Below are 20502 nucleotides of genomic sequence, written 5' to 3'. Positions count from 1 at the left end.
GCTCTAATGCCATAATACAATCAGATAGATACTGGCTGACTTCCAAATTTCTGCATTGTCCTATTCATTATATTAAAACAATTCAAACTTTGCATTATTCATGAGTATTTTTAGCTGCTGTTTTCAAAAGCCACTTACAGGATTTGAATGCCTGGCCCCCATGAAAAGTTGAGAATTGTGTCAGAAGGATTTAACTTCTTGACAACTCATCTATTTATTTCCAATCCTTACTATTAATATTCTCATGTTGTCACTCACCGGGCTGCATAACCTAAGATGTGTGCTCGGATGATCATCGCTGCCTTGGTGACTTCTGCTTCCCGCTGCTTCTCCAACTTGTGCTCTAAGGACTCCCGCAGAAACACCTACAGAAGAAAAATTCTGACTTAACAAATTTTGGTCAGCATCATATTTGAGGGAGGGCCAGATCAGTCTAAGCAGCAAGCCTCAGGTTTGAATTCAGAGAAAAATGTACAATTTCCTCAGCAGAAAAAAGAAAAACAAAATGTAGTCCTCTTAAAAGAAAACACCTGCAGATGTTCCTCTAACTTTGAATTTCAATGGGAAGGGTCAGATTACTCTATTGTAACTTTTAATTAGGAGCAGGGTTTTTCCAAATGTAACGCAATTACTGGATTCATTAAACAGCCTTTCCCACCAGTGTAACACAGGCCAAAAAAGGTGCAGGGCGTAGCATGAACTTTCTAATCAGAGGGGCAGAAATACCACCCTGATAATTTACATTTTTCACAGGGACATCAGGCTCCACAACCCTTTACAAGGCTTGCAGCTTCCAAAGACATTGCTACAGGACTGCAGAAGTAGGCAGAAGTGAGAGTGCCTTCATGCTCATGCGGGCTCAACTGTGTTTTCCTGATATTACATGGAGAGAGCAGATGGGGCCAGACCCCCCACCAGAGCTGGCCACCCTCCCACAGACAGAATGCTTCCCAGGCTCTCTTCCAAGCACTAACCTGGACTGTTCACCTGCACTGTCTAGTGCCTCTCAGAGGAGCTTTAGCACATGCATTGACATAAACTGAGCTAACATAGACGATTTTGCCTTAAATGAGTAAAACTGCTTCTCCAGTCAAGCAGGGGCATGGGGGAGGTGGCTTCCCTCTTCCACCTGCCTTGACATCTGCTCTTTACCACACGCTCACATAGTGGTGAGCTATCTGCTGTCAGCGCTTTTTCCAGCTCTTCTCAACTCTTCTTTTTTAAAGGCCAAGTATGCTGGTGTCAGCTATGGGTGACAACAGCCTGGCATGCTGCTGCCTCACACATGGGCAGCTGGAAATAGCCAGTTCCGTGACACTTTGATAATGTGGGACGAGAGCCAGGCTGCACACCACAGCGTGGGGATGAGGAAAGCTCATGGACAGGGTGGGCTCTGCTAAGGGAGGAGGGCTGCAAAGACACATAAAAGCAGGAACGCATCTTCGAAGTGCTGGCTGTTTTTTCTTGATGTGAAAAAAACCCCAAAACCCAACCAAAAAATCTCACGTTCTCCTCCCTGCCCACCCCCCCAAAAAAAACACCAAAACCAAACCCTTTTGGGGGTGTTCACATGCAAAAGAAGCTGGTTTTTCCTCTGTGTTTATGTGGAAAAAAAGCCCATCATCAAAGCCAAAGCAGCACTTTCGAGGACAGGCACAGTTGTGAGTTTTGAACAAAGCTAGAAAGGGACTTTCTAGTACAAGTTACCCAAGAAATAGGAACAGAAAAAGTCCCACACAAAGTCTCAAGTCCCAATGTCAGAGCTGCACTGGCAGCTCTTTCTAGATCAAGTTTTCCCTCAGGGAAAAAGCCTTTTCTTTCACTCAGTGGGCAATCTTTCTTTGCTTTACACACAGGCTTTCAAAAACACAACAAAATTCTTCAGAAAAGCATTCAGCTACTTCTGGAACAAAAAATGGTTGGTAAGCAGATGTTAAGCTCAGACTAATGCCTTTTCCTGACCAGGTGCATTGCAGCTTGAGATGTAAAAGACAAGGAAAAAAATCACACTGAAGCCAAATCATTGCAATGCCATTATTATCCCTCTAAAATAATATAGGGGCAGGATAGTGCCTCATCCCATGTTCAGTCTGAAAGCATAGTCCTCTTGTGCTCTTCTCCTGTTTATGCAGTCTCACCAGTGTGCAGGCAGCTCCTGGGGGAGGATGAGCCCAGGCCACAGTAAGGGAAGTTACAAAAGAGATCTGGCTCCTGCCGAGGTCCTGATGAGCAGTTGATAAAAAACTATTTCTGATAAACATGTGTCCCTAAGATCCCAAAGCACTCTCCAGGGTCCATGCATAAACACTGTTCATATGCTACATCTGAAATAGACTGGGATGCACAGCCCAGCTCTGCAGCCCAATGCTACCACTGTAGCATCTCCCATCCAAAAATGGAATGGAAGATGACATCAATTGCCATCAGAATATTTCAGATTCTTTCTTCTTTCTTACAGCAACTGTAAGATGATTAAAACAACTTTCCCAATGCAAGTCTAAGAGTCCTTAAGCATACAGAGCAAGAGAAGAAACTCTTCCAAACCATCCAGTTGTGGGGAGAAGAGGAAGAGCATTTCCTACAGAAGTCAGATTTTACAAAATATATTTGCTACCTTATGGTACTAAAAAGTGTTTTAAAAAAGTTTTTAATATTTAGGAGAACTCAAATCCTGAAATGGGGAATCTTCTCCCAAGTCTGCAATGCTTTCGTATGATTTGCTGAAATCTAAGAGCATAAATCACAAGCTGTTGTCTACAATCAAACTTGCAAAATGAGCACATAAAAACACCTGGATTGTTTTATTTCTCAAATTAAAATTTAATTCTTTAATTTACTCTAAAATTATTTGATTTTTTTTTCTTTAAAGAAAAATAATGTGGGTGAAGGTCAAGTTCTCTGGTAGAACACACATCAAGGTCTAATGTACCTCTGGAAAAGACTCTTGGACTAGGATGGCAAACACACTCAGAGCTCAATTCTGCCATGTGAACACTGGCTAAAATTCTTCCCCCTGATTTCTGCCACTGAAGACGTATTGGTTAGGTCAGTTTACTAGTATGAGTGGAGCTCCCTGCAGAACAAAAGTGTTTCCCCACATGTTCCATACTTCTAAAAAATGAAAAAAATCCAAACACCACATTTTAAGTTCTGATCCTCACCAGTGCTACCACTTGTGAGCAGTGACAGAAAATTCAGGTGGACTCTTTCTCTGTGACTGAAATCACCAGTCAGTTTCTAAGTGCCTCAGACAGCAAATTCCTCAGCACAACCATTAATTGTTGCTTTAAGAGTTTCAAGAGCACCAACAGGCATGCACAGCTTCTTTAAAGGCCAGAAGTAATTACCATTAGAACTACATCTCTGCAGCTGTGCAGTCTAAATCCTGTCCTCTCATCTTTGTATATGCACCAGCACCACAGCATGCACAGTCAGGTCATTTTACCTTATTTTTTCCAAGCTGCCATTCAGTGCTTGTGTTGTCATACAGACGAAGTAAGACGGCACATTTCTCATTTAAATCTTCAGGGAGAGTTAAGTTTCTCATCAGGACTTTATACCTGGCAACCAAAAAGTATTTATTGCTTCATTCGAGAGATTAACTTCTATTTCTGCCATATGATTATTTTTACTTTTATTCCTCAACATGGGAATATTGACTTACACTTGAAGTCCACGAGTCAGCATGTTTACCTTTTATAAAAGTCTTGAAAGGGCCTCCGGACTGGGAAACCAGCCCTCCGGATCCTGACCGTCTCCAACATCCCAGAATAGCGCAGCTGGTTAAGCACCACTGTCTGATCAAACTGGTCTGGCATCTGCAATGAGCAGGTTCAAAACAACAATTTTAATAGCAATGCTTAGAGATGTCAGGGGAAATAAAGAAGGGCAAATTGTATGAATCTGAAATGCACAAAGCCTAATAACTGGCTACACAATGTCTTCAAGGATATTAGCAGTCCTGAGCATATAAAAATATCTACAGACTGGAAATCATGGGGTAATTACAAAATACAATTTCCACAGACAGGACATTTACAGCCATTTAACTCATCAACTCTTTCCATTTCATGTGTATTTGTAGGCTATTGCTGTGCAGTCAGAAACAACAGAAAGAAGCACAGGCAGTTAACAGGTCAACAGCTATAAGCTTGATTATTTTGCATCTTCAGCAATTGAATTTAAAGTCCCTGTACAGGATTCCAAATGTTGAAGATACACAAATAGAAGCCATATGGATGTAACAAAAAACAAAACCAGAAGGACAGAAAATATTCCATTTTTAGTGTATTGACAATTATCTGCTATGGACAGGGAGGAAAGTTTGTCAGTGGTGCCTCAAATCTTAAATGAGCTGTATTTAAAAGAGTTTGTCTTTATTGCTATTCTGAACAGTAGAAATATTCTCTTGTGTAAATAGGTCCCCCCCTGCTCATCTGAAGTAAGTTTCCCTTAGTTTGCCTGCAGTTCTTTCAGTATTGTTTTCCATTCAGAAAACAGATAACCCCACAGCCACTCCATTCAGAAAAACAGATAACCCCACAGTTATGCAATCCTGTGAATACTGATCAGCATGGTTCTGCCATTGGGAGCCTCAGGAATGCCCTCAGCCCATCTGAGAACCCCCAAGTCACCTGTATTTTCACCATGGTTTGAGGTAACCCAGACAGAGCAATGCAAAGCTGCTCAAGACAGCAGTAATTGCTGCCTGGCAAAACAGGGGCAACCCCCACACGGAAACACCACCACACGTAAACACACCATTTAATTCATCAGCATGAATTATCATCATCCACTTTAACCCATCAGCTGACTCTCCTCTGCAGCCATTTGCAGAGCTGGAGCACAGTGTTCAGTATTTTGCAAGTTCAGGAGGTGGGATTTCACAGATACAGCCAACATAAGTTCATATAAAGATATGGAGTTCTTCAGCTGACAAGAGTGACAGCAAGATCAAGCCCTGGGAAACTGTCAGATGGACTCAAAAGCTCATTTTAAACATTTTCCAGTATAACATTTTCCATCATCAATGAAACAAAACACTGTGTGCTAGCGGTGACACCAGTGGGAGAAAACTTCTCTGTGAAAGATGCGAACAAACCCATCTCCCTCAACAACGTGTTTCATTTGGATTTTTGCCACAGTGAGTGAAATCTCTGTATTTCAGTGAACACTCAGCATGAATGCTTTCAGTGAAGGTATCGACATTGTCGTGGCTGGTGCTGCCAACAGGGATTCCTGGATGTGCCCACTGTATGGCATCCAAGTGGCAGGGAACCAGCCTGGTGAAGCTGCGCTTTGCATGCCCATGCCTGCCTCTTTCGGTGCAGGTGGCTGATGATGCCCAATGGGAAAGGCAGGGAATGGATACAGATGTACACACAGAAATCACAAGGAAAAGCTTTCACTTTTCACCTTGTGTAACTAACTCAAGGCTGATGCTTGCCACAAGCAGACACAGCTCTTTTTTTTTTTCTTTAATACTGAAACTACTTTTAGTCCTTTTACCCCACCCAAACTTGCTGGCACGAAAGGTGATGTTTTTCTCAAGACTTGCAAATACAACAGTATTTCGGTGTGCTGACGTGGGGAGGAAGATACATGGATGGGAGTGGGGATACACCACAGCCAGGCAAAATGCTGGTGACATGACAGATGTCTCTCTCACTAGGCAGCCTCTGCCTCTGCAAGGGAGCAGCTCCTGCTTCGAGAGACAGATGGCTGACATATCACCTAACCCTTTTATTGCCACCTCCAGGCACTTAACAAGCCAAAAGTCAGCACCACACCTGGCTTGAAAGCTCATGTAACTGTTTTAAAAAAAAAGACTTGAGTCACAGAAGAAGAAGAAAAAATTTGGTAACATTTACCCTACAACTACAGAAGTTTGAAACAGCTCTGCCCGGTCACCAGAAGGTGGAAATGTCACACAGATATATAACTTCCAACACCTGCAGTTTTTAAAACAAGCATTAAACATTGCAAGAGATGTTAGCATGCTGTCAACACAAGGCAACATGGAGACCACTGCAACTTGAATCAACCACTTTAAATGCCTACTCCATCACTTTATATTATACTCCATCACTTACATTACTCACTATTTTTAATTACTCACAGACACATGAGACATTAAATTGAAGGGTCAAATCCTCCTGGCATATCATTGGAATTACATCTGCAACAAGTATGGCTGCTTTGGGAAAACAGAGGGTTGGTGATAAGAGATGTGCTGGACTTATCTCTTATGCTTTTCAATATGAAATACTAAAAGATTCTCACCCCCCCCCTCCAATAGCCGGGATAACCTCAAGCACACCTTCTAGCAGGACTCCTCACAATTAAAGAAATCAATTGCATGTGCCTTTATTGAACTAGAGTGCAAAACTGCACATATCCCACTACTGAACTGCAGACACTTCTCAGAGTGACAACCATCTCCACTTGAACATTGCTTGGTGCAGCAATGAGTTAAACCTGCAATAGTATCAAATCTCCATGCAAAAGGTTACCTGTGCAGCTGATGATCACCTTTCCCTCTTTCCTGGTGCTCCTTCAGACCTCCCATGGTAAGCAAGCTAACTTTCCAATTGACACCAAAGTAATACAGGACAGGACCTAGCTCTGGGGTCTGCTGAATTTCTACCAGTACTGCTGTTAAAGCTTGACTTGGTTCACAAATGAACACTTGGGAAGCAATTGTATTCTCTAGGAAAACTTCAGATAGACAGCAGAACCACAACTGATATTAAAACAGTACAGCTTCCACAGTAAAAATTTGAAGTCATTCCTAAAACTAAGACTCCTGCGAAGTAAGATCAAATTTACAAAAGAGAAGGCAACAGAAAAGAAAGTCAACAGATAGCTTTCAAAATTTTCTCTGAGATACAATCAACTAAATTTTCAATAGAAAATTTATCCACTTTTATCATGGAATGGCAGTGCTGAACCACTCCAGCACACAAAATCACTGAATAACAGCTACAATCACATCAGTCAAGCCATGTTAAGCCACTGAGCAATATCAATGTGAAATTAATAACTACAAGCCACCTCTGTTCCACATGATAAGGGTGCTTTTTTATTGTGTTGCAGACACAACTTGTAATTCATTATTTCCTGGATCCAAAAGTCTCCACTGCATTTGCACCAGACAGCACCAAAGCCAAGACTTGAGCATGACCTGGAGTCTCAACTGGCGAGACTTTGGTTCCTTAAGCTGCTAAATGCTTGCTCTGATCTACAGTGAGTCTCCAAAAGGGCAGAGCTTCTGCCTGAAATCACAATTAGAAGCAGCCATTAGGACAGACATTTAACACCCATGCATAATTTTAATAATAAAATAGTTCTTCAGATTACAGCTTGACTGAGCTTTAAGAAATAACTTTTCTTTTTCTTCCCCTTTCTTTGGATAGTACCTTTAGTGAAGAGCCCAAGGTCTGAATAACACAGAGAACACAACACTTTTTCATTCTGTGCATCATTTGCACAGAAATCATTCATCTGCTGAAACACAGAGCATACCTGACTTCACCCTGTGTAAATCCTTCTTCCTCCCTGAACTCCTGGCTGCCTCACCAGAGAACAGGCACAAAAATGACAAATTACAGCACCCTCACAGGCTTTAGGCAGGCAGGAGGGAGTTCACAGTGAGATTGGCAAGAGGGATAGGGGTGAGAGGAGAGAAGGAAAAAATCCCACCCCCTTGTTTCTGGATTTCCCTGTAAGAACTTGAGCAGAACTATGTCAGCTTTGCTACTTAAAATTAAAGTACTTTGCTACTTTGCCTTAAAATTGTTGATTTCTCTTGCTTAGAAAAGTCTTTCATGGAAGATACATGCAGAGAAAGAAAAGATGGAACAGATGTAAAAAAGTAATTTTTAAAGATTAAACACTAGTAACTTTTTTCAATATCTTAGTTTCTTTAAATCTCCTTTTTTACTCCTAAAATGAAATCCTGGCAGTTTTACTCTGGAGAAAACCACCAGAAATTAAGAAGAGGCCAGTCTTTCTCTGCTTTATAGGAGGTTTGGAGCTAGTTTTCACATACAAATGTGTATATTTTGTCAGAAATAGCAAGACTTACTAAGCAAGATGTTTTTGAAACGGTCCCCAGGGTCTTCTGATTTCAGTCAACAGCTCCATGAGTCAAAAAAAAAGCGCCAGGCTTTCCTCACAGACAAGTTTGAAAAACATGACTAATTTAATTTCTAATATTTATAATCTAGCTGAAGTAATATGAAGAATTCTGCATGCCCATTGCTTGCCTTTTTTAACCAAATTATGCTCAGTGATTCTCACCCAAATGTACTGCTTGGCAGCCTTTCCTGGTGTCAAGGATTCTTGCCAGTAACCTGAAAGAAGTGAAAGGGAAATGCCCTTGCCCGCAATAGGGAAATGCTCTTGACACCAGAGCAGGCAGGGATAAGGCCTGTCAAACCTGGAGACTGCAGCTGCACAGCTGTGTGCGTGTCATCCCCCTACCTCCAACAAACCATTTCACCCCCTGCTTTTTGAGCCATCATTTCTTTAGTCATTTGCACCATCAGCTTTGGTGACAACAGCTCATTCAACAGATTTTCAACCTCAGAATTATGTGCTTCCAGCACATAAAGCAAGGAGCATTAAAACCTGTGCATATCCTGCCAGAGGAGGATCAAGCCCCACTCACCTAAAAGCCTATTTCAAAGGAAGAAACCCTCTACATTTTTCTCTAGCATGTAGCCAGCATGGAAAAACTGGAGCAGGTTTGGGTTGAAACACACACAACTTTGATGCCTGCTTTGTTTTGGAAGGCATTCCCTTCCTGTCCCAGAGTACTGGTGTCCAGATAAACACCATAAAAATACAGGACAATAAAAACAAAGAACTTGCCACAGCTATTATTTATTTGAGATTTCTATTGTATGGCACTGGCAAGTCAAGGAATATTTCAATAAACCTGAAACAACAGTAAGTGTTTCACATGTCTTCTGGCCTTTTTCTGTACACCCACCCCAAAAATCCATGAATAGCCTTTAAAAATTATTAACATCGCTGGTGGTAACTTGCTAGAAAAAGAACATGGGTATATTGCAACAATCCTGGTGCCTCAAAAAAGTTCCACTGGAAACTCTATGCCAGATTTCACTGCAAGCTCAGTAATGACATGCTGGCTCTTTTTACAGTCTCTGCAGGTCTGAACCTGAAAGCACTGCATTTACCAGCAGCAATCATTTACACCATTAGCTGATCACTTCAGCTCCTACTACTGCATCTGACCTGCATCACTCATCTTGCAGCCCTGAGTATTTCAGATAAGAGACAGACTGCAAAATTAGCCACTCTCATGCCACAGGTTAGAGTTTCCTGTGCTAAAAATAGTACTGCATAGAAGGAACACTGTAATTTTAGAGGTCTTCTACTCTACCAAAACAGTCAAAGCAGGAGCCTCAATAAATGAATGTGAAAATGCTTTTGTATTTATATTCAGCCTGTCACCCAGCTTACTTTACAATCAAGGGCATCCCAAGGACATTTTTAAGACTGCAGCCCATTTAAGAGCAGTGAGGCAGTACATTACTACACTGACTACTTGCACTAGTGTTTAAAAATCTCAGCTTGTCAAGACACTGTTGAATTAGATCCATCCACAAAGATGCTGTGGTCATTTTTCAGGTCCTGCTTGACCATATTCAGCAAAGAGAAGAGCTGGAAGTAGCTTCTTTGTTGGGGAAAACATGGTCAAATGATTCTGACTGGCTTGCTGAGATTTCAATGCTTTCATCAACAACAATAAAATCACAATTGCAGGGCTATTTAATATACCTTTTATTAGTTATTGTCCCTGTACTCTTGCATTTCAATCTTCCTGTTTGGTTTGTATGGACTAAAAGCTGTCCCTGAGTAAATACACTCAGCCTCTTTGTGAACCTTCCTTTTTAAAGGTATCCATAAATTCTTCTGAAGGAAGTCAGGATTTGCTACCTCTCTCATATGGGCCCAGAGGAATGCTAGCTACTCAGAATGACTTATTTCTTACACACTGGTTACAATTTCATGGAATAGAAATGGATTGTTAAAGGCACAGGCTTAAATGCTGGAGATACCAAAGTTTTCTAAGGGCATATTTAGAGCTCCGTAAGTGATTGCCTAAACTTTCAGCTGAAGTGAACCCTTGTTGTTTGAATACATTATTCAGGGCCTCCATTGAAATTCACAGCAAGTCCCATGGGCTGTTTGTCCCAGAACTACAGGACCATCCATGTGAGACAGGCAATTAAAAGCATTTGGGAAACAGGGATTTAAGGTTTGAAGCCTTGCTGGCAGGGTCTCAGCACACTGACAGAAGGTGTGACTCACAGCACAGACCCCAGCTGGAACTTTTCATGGACCCTCCTTTCCACCTGTGTGTAATCTGCTGCCATTTCATCTGAGGTCGTCCTTACTAAAGCCTCCAGTCCCTGCAGACTAAACCCCAATCTGGCCTCATTCTCCCCACATTGTGAGTAAGCAGCAGGCTTCTGAAGAAAATCAATGAGGCTGCCTGAGCCACAGCCCTACCATGAAGAAACATGCTGTGAGGAACTAATTGCAGGGACAGCTATCCTTCCTTACCACCCCCATGTCAAGACAACCAACACCAACATCTCCCTTGTTCTTTATGGGTTAAGAAGATTTGTGCACACACCACTCCACATCTGCTGAGGCTGCACACAGAGCAGCTGCAGGGAGAAACCCTGACCCTCCATGTCATCTAATAACTTACACAGACTGAGATCTTGCCCTTCTTTTTCTTTTGGGTTTTTTTTTTGTTTTAATTTTTCCACTGTAATGTCACTCCTCCATGACAGACCTTTTATCAATAGCTTACAAGATTTTTTTTGTTATTTGACAATTTACTGGCAGGCTGGGCATATAAATGCATTACTAAATGCTTAAAAACATGTTTTACCATGGTCCCACTAACATGATTACTTCAGACAGTGGTGCTTGGTATCAAGCATTTATTCCCAAAAGATCCAAAGTTTGATCAGGGAATAGGAAACTAAGATGGAAATACTTGAGAGAACATGTTTAATTTCCTCTTGCACAGCCAAAGCCTGACACGGCTGTAAAATCTTGTAGCAATCTGTGTAAGAACCTAATCCTGTGTGTTTCTAGTACCTGGTGCACTGTTACTACAAGTAATCTCACCCTTGAAAGCCTCAAGAAGCCAGATCTCACTGATATGCTAACACAGGATCCCTTCAGCAGTACATCCTCAAATGGTATTGCAGATAACTTTGATCCATGTTATCACAATTTTCTTTGCTCTCCCTGGTGACACAAAACTGAGCAACCTCTTCTCAGACTACAGCTGCACACAAGGGAAGAGAGGATAGAGGGTTTTTGCCTCCTCTTCTTTAATGCAGGTTAAGTGAACAGGACAAGGTAGAAGAACCTCACTTCCAGCTCATGAGTGGGGGGCACTAACATTGCATTCCACAGAGGGACAAGGGACATCAACTTGTAGAGCACAAGGAGAGCAGAAGAGGATTCTGAATCCAAATCTGAATTTATTCCCAGCTTCAGATTTGGGCACCCATCTGCTGCTTCTCTAGATCTCATCACATACTGTCTCTTTAGGATCCCATGCCCAAATGCCATTTACATCTTGATATTCTTCTATTTTGAGGCATTGCTTTAAAGAGAATACTTAAAATTCCCTGCTATCTCAGAAGTCAGTTCAGTGATTTGTGAGCAAAACTGTGCTGCTCAGCTGTGTGACACAACAATCATGAATCACACCTCTGCAAACTACAAGATTTAGAATAATAAAAATATTGGTTGGCTTTAGTTGATTTAAATACGGAGTGTTCCTGCTTGTTGTAAAGCCCCAAGGGCCTGCAATTTCATAGCTAAAGAAACTAAAATAAAATTCAAGAAACATTAAAAGGCAGCACTTGATCACGCCCCCTTTGCAATACTGAGGCCACCAGCAGTTTCTCCCAATGCATTTTGCCCCTGCATGCACTTCATTCTCTCCATATAAGATGCCTACAAAGCACAAGGCTGACGTAATGCTCAGACTTGCTGCTCCGTGCCTTCTCAAGCAAGGAAATGTTTCAGAGCCATTCCTCTGCCGAAAAAAAGCTGTGTGGTTTTATAAAATTTTCTCCTGAGTAGCCCTTTCTCCTCTCCTTCCTGTACCGAGCCCGTTGTTCGAAAGCCATAATGGGAAATCAGCCAGGCTTAAATCACAGCCAATATCTGATATGTGCAAATGAGGAACGACGTGAAATATTCAGCCGAGCAGCTTTGTGTTGCTAGGACACCCGAGGTCGGGCAGCACTGAAAGGGCAGATTATTCCCAGCCCAGCACAGGGCTCCATTCACAGCTGCCTCTGGGCTCTGCTAGCCAGCCCTCCTGGAGCATCCCTGCCTCCCAACTCCCTGAGCTGGCCCTTGCCACAGTGCCCAGCACACAAGCCCCTCTGCACCTAAAATGCCCCAGTGGGCTGCACATGGCTCTGGCTGAATGGGGTCATTTCCAAAGGCTCACTTCAGCCTGAGGGAGCCCAGGGTACCGGGGGGCTGCTCCAGAGCTGGGATCCAGCCAACTTGCAGTGTGTGGTCTGGAGATCTCCTTTAAGTATCAGGAACCCTGTAACACTGCATTTAAGACCATTCTTAAGTCTAGAGAGGGGAAATTCAAGTTTACAGAGGTGATGGAGATTCCTGTGACCAGCACAGATGTCTACCTGTCTGACAGCAAGAATTGTGTGATGGTCCACATGAACGGCTCAGCTCAATCCCATGTAACTGGTGTGTTAATTACTACTGCATCTTATATCTCAGTACATCTCACAGTGTTAGTCTAATTTTGGCATTTTTCTTCCAATTTGATCCTCTGAGCTGCTGTTCTTGTATTCCTATAAATTTTTACATTATATACTCAGGACTTGCTTTGCAGATCTGCAGCTGACTAGACAAGAGACAAGACTAGTGAAATGTGTGTATCTGTGTGTTTGCAGGGCAGGGCCAGAAAAAGAAGGCAGTTGTTAATTCTTGTGCACGTTAATTTCACAGAAAAAGGCAATAAATATGCTCTCCTTGGACAGCTTTGTTATAACACAACAGTCTTATCCCATCCTCCCACTGAGAGCTGGAGAGTCTCCTCCTTCAATTCTTTGATGTTTCTGAGAACTATGTCAAAATAAAAATAGGTATTTCTGATAATTCTGAAATTTTCAGTGTAAGTCAAACAAAAAGCCCCTTGACTGATTTCTTTGTATTTTATATAAACATAAGGTGGAAGAGCTGTGTGGATCACAGCTCTCCGTGCTGCCAGAGAGGCTACACACAGGTGAGTCAACATCACCTTGGGCCAGAACAGCAGGAAGCTCCTGTGTCTTCTGCATTAATACTAATTGCATTCAGCAGAAAGAAAAAACCCCACCACTGTCACATCATTGCAACAGTTTTGCACTGACAACCATTAATATGACTTTTTTGTTCCAATCCCTATGCAACTGTGAAGTAAGAGTTAACTACAGAGTAAATTCACTTTGTTTTATTAGCATGGTGTAGGGTTATCCAAAATGAATGGCAATAAACCTCCTTAATATCAATATGGTCATCAATATGGTAACTATAAACTGATTTAGCTACACATACATATCTAAGGAGCAAGAGAAAGAATTAATTATAATAAATGGTAACAGTACATCAGGATCTAACTAATTTAACATTTAACTGCCTTCTGAGTGACTTAATTGTGATGTTACTGTTCATCTCCTGCAAGCCTGCAGAATTCCAGCCATGGATGCTGGTGAACAGCCCTTTGTTTCAGTAAGGTTTAGTTCCATCTTCACTTAGTTATGTGAACCACACTTCTGGTTGACTCTATCCATTTTTAAGATGATTTTGTGGAGAAAACTCCTGCTCTTACTTATGGCCTTACAATCTGTTGTGTCATATTCAAATAAGATATTGCCTCTTCTTGTCCTAGAAGTAGATTTTTCTCTATCCCTCTTCCATACTTTCTGATCATGGTGAAAACAGACCCTTGAGACTCCATGAGTGGTTAAGAGCATTTTCACTGCTGCCTTATCAGCATTCTTTCTCTGGGACCTGGCCAGCTGCATGGAAGACGACTGGAAGCAATGGATGTAACAAGTCTTGTCTTCTCTGTGCAGATGATTTGTGACTTTAGGCTGGGCATGCACTGCAAGGCAGCCGCACAAATGTCTCTCCCCTTCACAGCTGTGTGACAAGAGCTATTGTGGCCCTGTTACATGCTGGCCAAAGCAGCATCAAACCAGTAATAACTTAAGCAAAGCATTCACATGTGTGCTTAGAGCTCATTGAGGCCAATGAGATGTGCATGTCCTGGAAGAACCAGGCTGATTTGAGGTGTGCTGTGTTGTGCATGCCAGGGGTCATAGGGAAATGCAATTTTAGATGGCTGAACAGCCACTTCTTCCCTGAGAAATTCCTAGGCTGGCTAGTACATAACCCAACATAACCCTTAATGTTTGACTCAGAAGGGAGCACTTAAGATAAAATCAGCTTTCCTAAAAGCAATTTTGTTTGACATGTGAATTGTGTGCCTACATTAAAAACTTCCTTGATGCTAATTTAAGCGCTGCACCACTTCTAATAAAAATCATCATTTCTCCCTTTGAAATACTACTTTTAACTGATGAGGCTGGTCACTGTTTCTTTTTGACTAAGTATGAAGTACACACAAATGGTGTGCTTGGCAAGCTGCAGATGGATACTCATCTTCATCATGCTGAATCTGGGCCAGCCATTCCTTTGAGAAAGCCAGTATCACAGATGATCTGGCATTTACCTGGCTTTCTGAAAGTGGATGTCTTCTCTCAACCCATCTACATTATCTGCTTCACTAAAAAAGGTTTGGAGACCCCTCCAAAGCATCTACTCACCACATACTTAGGAGATTCCTAGAGTGAATTTCAAAAATGCCATGATTGATTACATCATGTGAACAGTGGAGACAGAACATAGCACTATGAGTTTGGTGAAAACTTGCCTTCTCTACACTATGGGTGTATGCCACAATCCAAAGTGGCTGCCAAAACAAAAAACTTGCCATGTCCCAGATAATTTACATGGTGCAATGGGCTTCTTGGCAACCAGCAACTTCACAGACCTGAACTGTGTGCACTTGCCTGGTGCTTGAGACCAAGCAACAAAACAAATACTGCCCACAAAGCCTGAGGAACTGTGCTGCTATCACCTCCCCAGCAAAGCTCCTGCAAGCAGCACCAGCTGCCCAGCTCCCTGTTGCCTGAGTAGGGAATACACATCAGGAATGTGGAGAGAAGACAAACCAATAAGAGCAACCTCAAAAACCTCATAATGTGTCAGCCAAAAACTTCCTGTAGGTTAGACTGACCACCCTTCCAGCTCTGATGATGTCCTCAGACACAGACTTTCCAGCTACTACATTCCACTTCATACAACTGAAACCACAATCTGACTGCTGTGGACTGTGATAGGAAATGGACCTGCCTTGCTATTGAGGTTTATAAACTGCCTAAACCCACCAGAAACGGTAAATTCCGAGTGTAAGACAACAAAGATAAAACACTTTGATGTTCTTTGAGTAAGCATCTTGTGATTAATGTTTCATCTGATGAGGTGGCACCAGATGTTCTGAAGTGTACTTAGTCCTTACAAATGGATCATAGTGAGATTCCCCCCACGAAGTCTTTTCTGCATCCTGTTAAGAATAAATTAAGAAAACTCACATATATGTATGCATGTAAACAGACAGATACAGTCAAAGAGAAAAAGGTTTAGTAACTGATGCAAGTTCAACTCTTAAACAACATTAACTTCTGCTCTTCACACAGATTTTGTGTTCTGAGGGTAGCTTTGACAAAGACCTATGAATAGCTGGGACAGCTCTCTAACTTTCAGTAATCTGTTTTTTATGTTATAACCACTGTTGTTAAGCTTTCATTTATGCTACAGGTTGTAAATACATTTTTTTGAAAAAGCCAACAAATGAGAAACAAAATAAATCTTATCTTTTCTGAAACTAAGAAGATTTAGCAGAAGAAATACTGAATACATATCATGAATGTGCATACAACAAAACCAGCTACATTTTGACCTATCACCACTGCTACCACTTGGGGTTTAAAAGGACATATTTTAACATCAGTGAGAGAAGAACAACCACAAGTTATGGCAACACTGTTTCCTGGTCCCATAGGCACTTTATCAGATCATGTACCCTCCATCTAGATTTGCAAGGCAAATCTAGGGCTGCACTTCTTGAGACCAGAATAAAACTCCCATAGACTTCAATGATGCAGGATCAAACCCATTCCCTTCATAACAGGTTCTCTCAAGCAATTTTATCCTAATTTTCTACCCTGTGGCTGAATTCTAGTGTTTGCAGAGACAAGCACTTTAAGTGGGAAAGCAAGGCACAAAGTGCAGATCCCAGAAGCAAAGGCAACCAGCACTATTTTAGCTGCTGTACTAGAGGGCTGTTTCACTGGGGGCAGAAAGGAGAGTTGACACAGCAAAGAAGATCAATATATACCAACTGCTATGCCGTCCTTTCCATTACTACTGCAGTAAGTTTTTTTCCTCAGGCATACTCCATTTCCTGTATTTCTATGGCAAAAAATTACTGTTTCAAGTGTGCCCCATGAAAGCTTTGCCAGTAAAATTACATAATTAACTGAGACTTCTGGGTTCTGAAGATACCTTGCTTGACTCCCCCCCCCACCCCAAATACACTTGTCCCCAGCATTACTTTCTTATCATGCAATCAATGCAAAAAAATACATGCCTTATGCCTTAATAAATGGCAGGAATACTGTAATCCTTAACTTCACATAGCTGGTTTTACTGAATATACACTAAGGACTGATCAACAGAAAAGATCTTCCTCCAGAAAGCAGCCCATCACTACAACAGAGGTCTTCCCCCATCTGCACGCACAGCCCTACTTCTGTCGACTTTTTCCCAGCTCTGCAAACAATCATCCCTTTAACTTTCAAACAAAGTGTGATTTATTAAAGCAGACTGCTTGGCAGCAAAGCTCTCCTGGAGTTTGAAAATATGATTAGACCAGTAAATTCAGTGTTTTTCTCATAAACTTGATTCTGCATGCATTTACCCTCTTTAAAAGAAAATACAAGCTCAGAAACATTTCCAGTACAGCTTGCTCAGGCAAACTCCAGGTACTTTCTATACTTTTTCTACAAGTCCACTGCAGCTTCAAGTATGCAAGATTAAAATAAATTAAAAAACCTGCATGAATTAAACCCCTTACCTTTTAAGACGTTTCCCCCCTTCAGCGTTCGTCCATTGTGGAAAAACCGAACCTTTAGCAGGTTTTTTTTGCAGCTATGCACATACACACACACACACACACACACACACACACACACAGAACAGAGCTTTCTTCAGCTCTGGTATTTCAAGTCTTTCATGTGATATCTTTGGCTGTACTTGCTTAATTCATTCCTGCTGCTACTCAAAGGAAGTCAAGCCTAGCGAGGGCTGGCTCTACAGCAATCACTGAAGATATTCCTGACTAACAGGACACGAGGGCTAATCTCACCTTATAGGCAGCAAGAATGTAAATATATTTCACAGCCAACAAATTCCTAAACCTTAAGAGATAAAATGCACAATATGCCCTATGACACAGCTTAGCAAGGAAGAGACTTGCGAACTTTAAGTTTTTGCTAAAGAACAATGCTCTGTACCCCAGCGATGCTTTTGGAGCTCTAGAGATGTCTATTTATCATGGACTGTGCATGTTCCCTCGGAGTAGTTACCATGAGAACACAGCAAACAGGATTTGAATGTAAATTGCCATTTAGAGATGGGGGGACTTTTTTTTTTGTGGTAGTTAAAGAAGAAAAGTTCCAGAGCTTGATGAAGTACACAGTTTTTCAACGCACACATTTGCATGACAATGTTTGCAATTCAAATGCTTGGTAGAGTGCACAAGAAGGAAGAAAAAAGCCAAGTTCTTTGCTGGTATTTATAAAAAGCAAATACTTCAGACTTGGGATCAGTAGCTGCAGTTCCACGATTACCTATCTATGCCACATAGCCACATTATGAAGGAATTCATAAGCCACAAAAAAAATCCATCAGGTGTCACAACATGCAAGAATTATTGTAGTGCCTGAAGTCAGCTGTAGGCAGTAAGATCCTCTGATGCTGGCAGATCATTTGCTGAAGCAGTCAAAATCTTTCTCACTTCTAGATATTACACTGAGCTACACAGCAAACATTGCACATTAAAAATATCCCATCCCTGGGCATTTGATTTTTCCAGAGAATTGATACTTATGCCATCTGGGCTACCTCCCCCCCCCCCCCCCAAGTCCCTCCCGAAGCAGCAATTGCTCCCCATGTGTCCCTCCATCCTGCTTACATACTGCCACAGTTACTATCCAAGATCCAGAAATTGCTCCTACCACTTGTGGACAGTCCTACCAAATGGTACATGCTGCAAAACAAGTAAAACTCTTGTCTGCCTGCTCTGCCTGGAGCTGGGTGCAACCTTTACAGCACAGTGTCTGCTCCCTCACCTGCAGCATCCCATATCAGCTCTCTGTCCCTAGCCTTAAACAGCTCAATTTTAAACCCCTTAACCACGGTCACTGAAAGACAAATGCTAATACACTTAGCAAAGGAATGCCTTGTCAGCCCTGCTTAGCAAACAACAAACCTTGATGAAGAAGAAGAACATGCCTTGCCTGGGTGACTGTCCAGAGAGTGGAATGACCTACTTCAGCCCAGCAAGCGGGGATACTCGGGGATGGGGACAAAGGGACAACCCAGTGGCTCTCAGACAGCATTAACAAGAGGCTGCACCACAGCAGTGATGGGAGTGATCTTTCAGAGAGGACACTGAAGTGAGGCATGGCTTACACATAGCACGAAACACCTTGCTCTTTCAGACAGGGATTCAGACTCACATGTTACATTACTGCCAGCACTCCGCAAGCAGGAGCGATTGCTTTCCTCACACACACTCTCCTTACCACTTTTACCTAAGGAATGAGTCCTCTAGTGCCTGACCTAATTACTCAAGTGATGTGTCACAAAATGATGCAGCTGGGACATACTCCACAAGCCTTGATTTGAAGCTATGTAATTCTGCAAAACCCAAGGCAACAAGATCCAGGTAGCTGAATTAAGTGGCGTTGGCCAGGCACGACACCACACCTTCCGACTGCGCCTTCCTGGTTATGAATTATAAAGCCTTATGAGCTAGTTAAAGGGTAAGGAGGATAAATAGTTAGCAATTGTTGACCTGTGAGATCAGGCCAACATGTTATGTTTTTGGGAAACAGTTGCTCTTCTCCCAAATTATGAGCCTGAGCAGCAGCTCCCTGAGTCTGACCCAAGCTGCCTAAGCAAGAGCAATCTGTGCTCACAGCCTGTGGCTCTGCTGCCTCCAGAAGCAATGACAGCAGTAATTGGCAGCCAGAAAGCTTTCTTAAACCAAGTATCTATTGAGAACAACTGAGATTAAAGACAGATTTTTTAAAAAGGCAATAAGGATCTCTAATATATGAGCTGCTTATACAGCTGTAAATGAATACTGCTAGACCTTAACTTTCTACAGACAGCCCACACACACCCAGCAGCTCCACCTGGGCTACATTATCTATTTCCTCTACTTTCAAAGTATGACAGAGTAACTATTAATGTGACCAGGCTATCTATTACCTTTTCCTTAAGGACAGCAAATCAAATTTACCCCATGATCTGCTAGCTCCCAGTACCAGACACCACTGCAGCTATGCTGCAGCAGAGCTACCTCAGGGCTGAGCAACTGATTAAGCCATAGAGACACCTCCATTTAGGGCCTAACACATTTTAGCTTTTAACTGCTGGGCTCAGCATCTTTAAAAACCCACAAAAGCATCTGCTCCCCTGTAAGGAGACCCAGAGTCTGCTGATTGTTACTGTATAAAGCAAATGCTTAGTGTACAACTCCATGGGCATAGAAGTCTGCAACTAGAACACCTTATTAAGGATAATTTTTTAAAATAAAGACTTCTGAAAGTAAAGTTACCCAGATGCTTAGCAATTTTCTGTTTCAGGTACAGTAGAATACCCCTGAAGTTCAGACTTTCTCTGCCTGAATCTTTCAAGGTTATATGTCAGTACCCTTCCCAATGCAGTACCATTAGACTTGCACTCTTATCCATATTTCTGCAAAGAAAAAAAAAAAAAAAATCTCCCTAGAAGGCAAACTCAGTAATTCATACAGTCATGTCTCAATACGACAATACTGCAATTCCAGCTTGACAACCAGCTCACCGACTGCTTGTACCTGCTCCACACCCTGCACACAATCACCCTTGCAGATGGGGTCAAGCTCTGCTATCACTGTTCCTTTGCACTGCATTCCTGAGCTGTACTTCTACCTGGTGTTTAGGCTGGTATCATGCTAAACTTACATTTGTAATGATTCAGAGCTATTTTAAGAACACAGCTTTAATTCAGGCGCCAAGCAAA

The 20502-nt window shown here is 42.0% G+C and overlaps 1 protein-coding gene across 1 annotated transcript in view; it reads right to left on the bottom strand.

Moving 5' to 3' along the window:
* Positions 1-20502, bottom strand: part of MYO10 (myosin X) — a 162931-nt gene that overhangs the window by 26156 nt on the left and 116273 nt on the right. Inside the window, exons 20-22 of the mRNA XM_036406885.1 lie at positions 3694-3818; positions 3446-3560; positions 259-365 (exon numbers count right to left, since the gene is read on the bottom strand). Of these exons, the coding sequence (XP_036262778.1) occupies positions 259-365; positions 3446-3560; positions 3694-3818 (347 nt within the window). The remainder of the gene's footprint in view (positions 1-258; positions 366-3445; positions 3561-3693; positions 3819-20502) is intronic.

The sequence above is a fragment of the Molothrus ater genome, chromosome 1 (genome assembly GCF_012460135.2).
Source record: "Molothrus ater isolate BHLD 08-10-18 breed brown headed cowbird chromosome 1, BPBGC_Mater_1.1, whole genome shotgun sequence".
Taxonomy (NCBI): Eukaryota; Metazoa; Chordata; class Aves; order Passeriformes; family Icteridae; genus Molothrus; species Molothrus ater.
The sequence above is the reverse complement of the archived record's forward strand: the minus strand, read 5'-3'. Positions and strand labels throughout refer to the sequence as shown.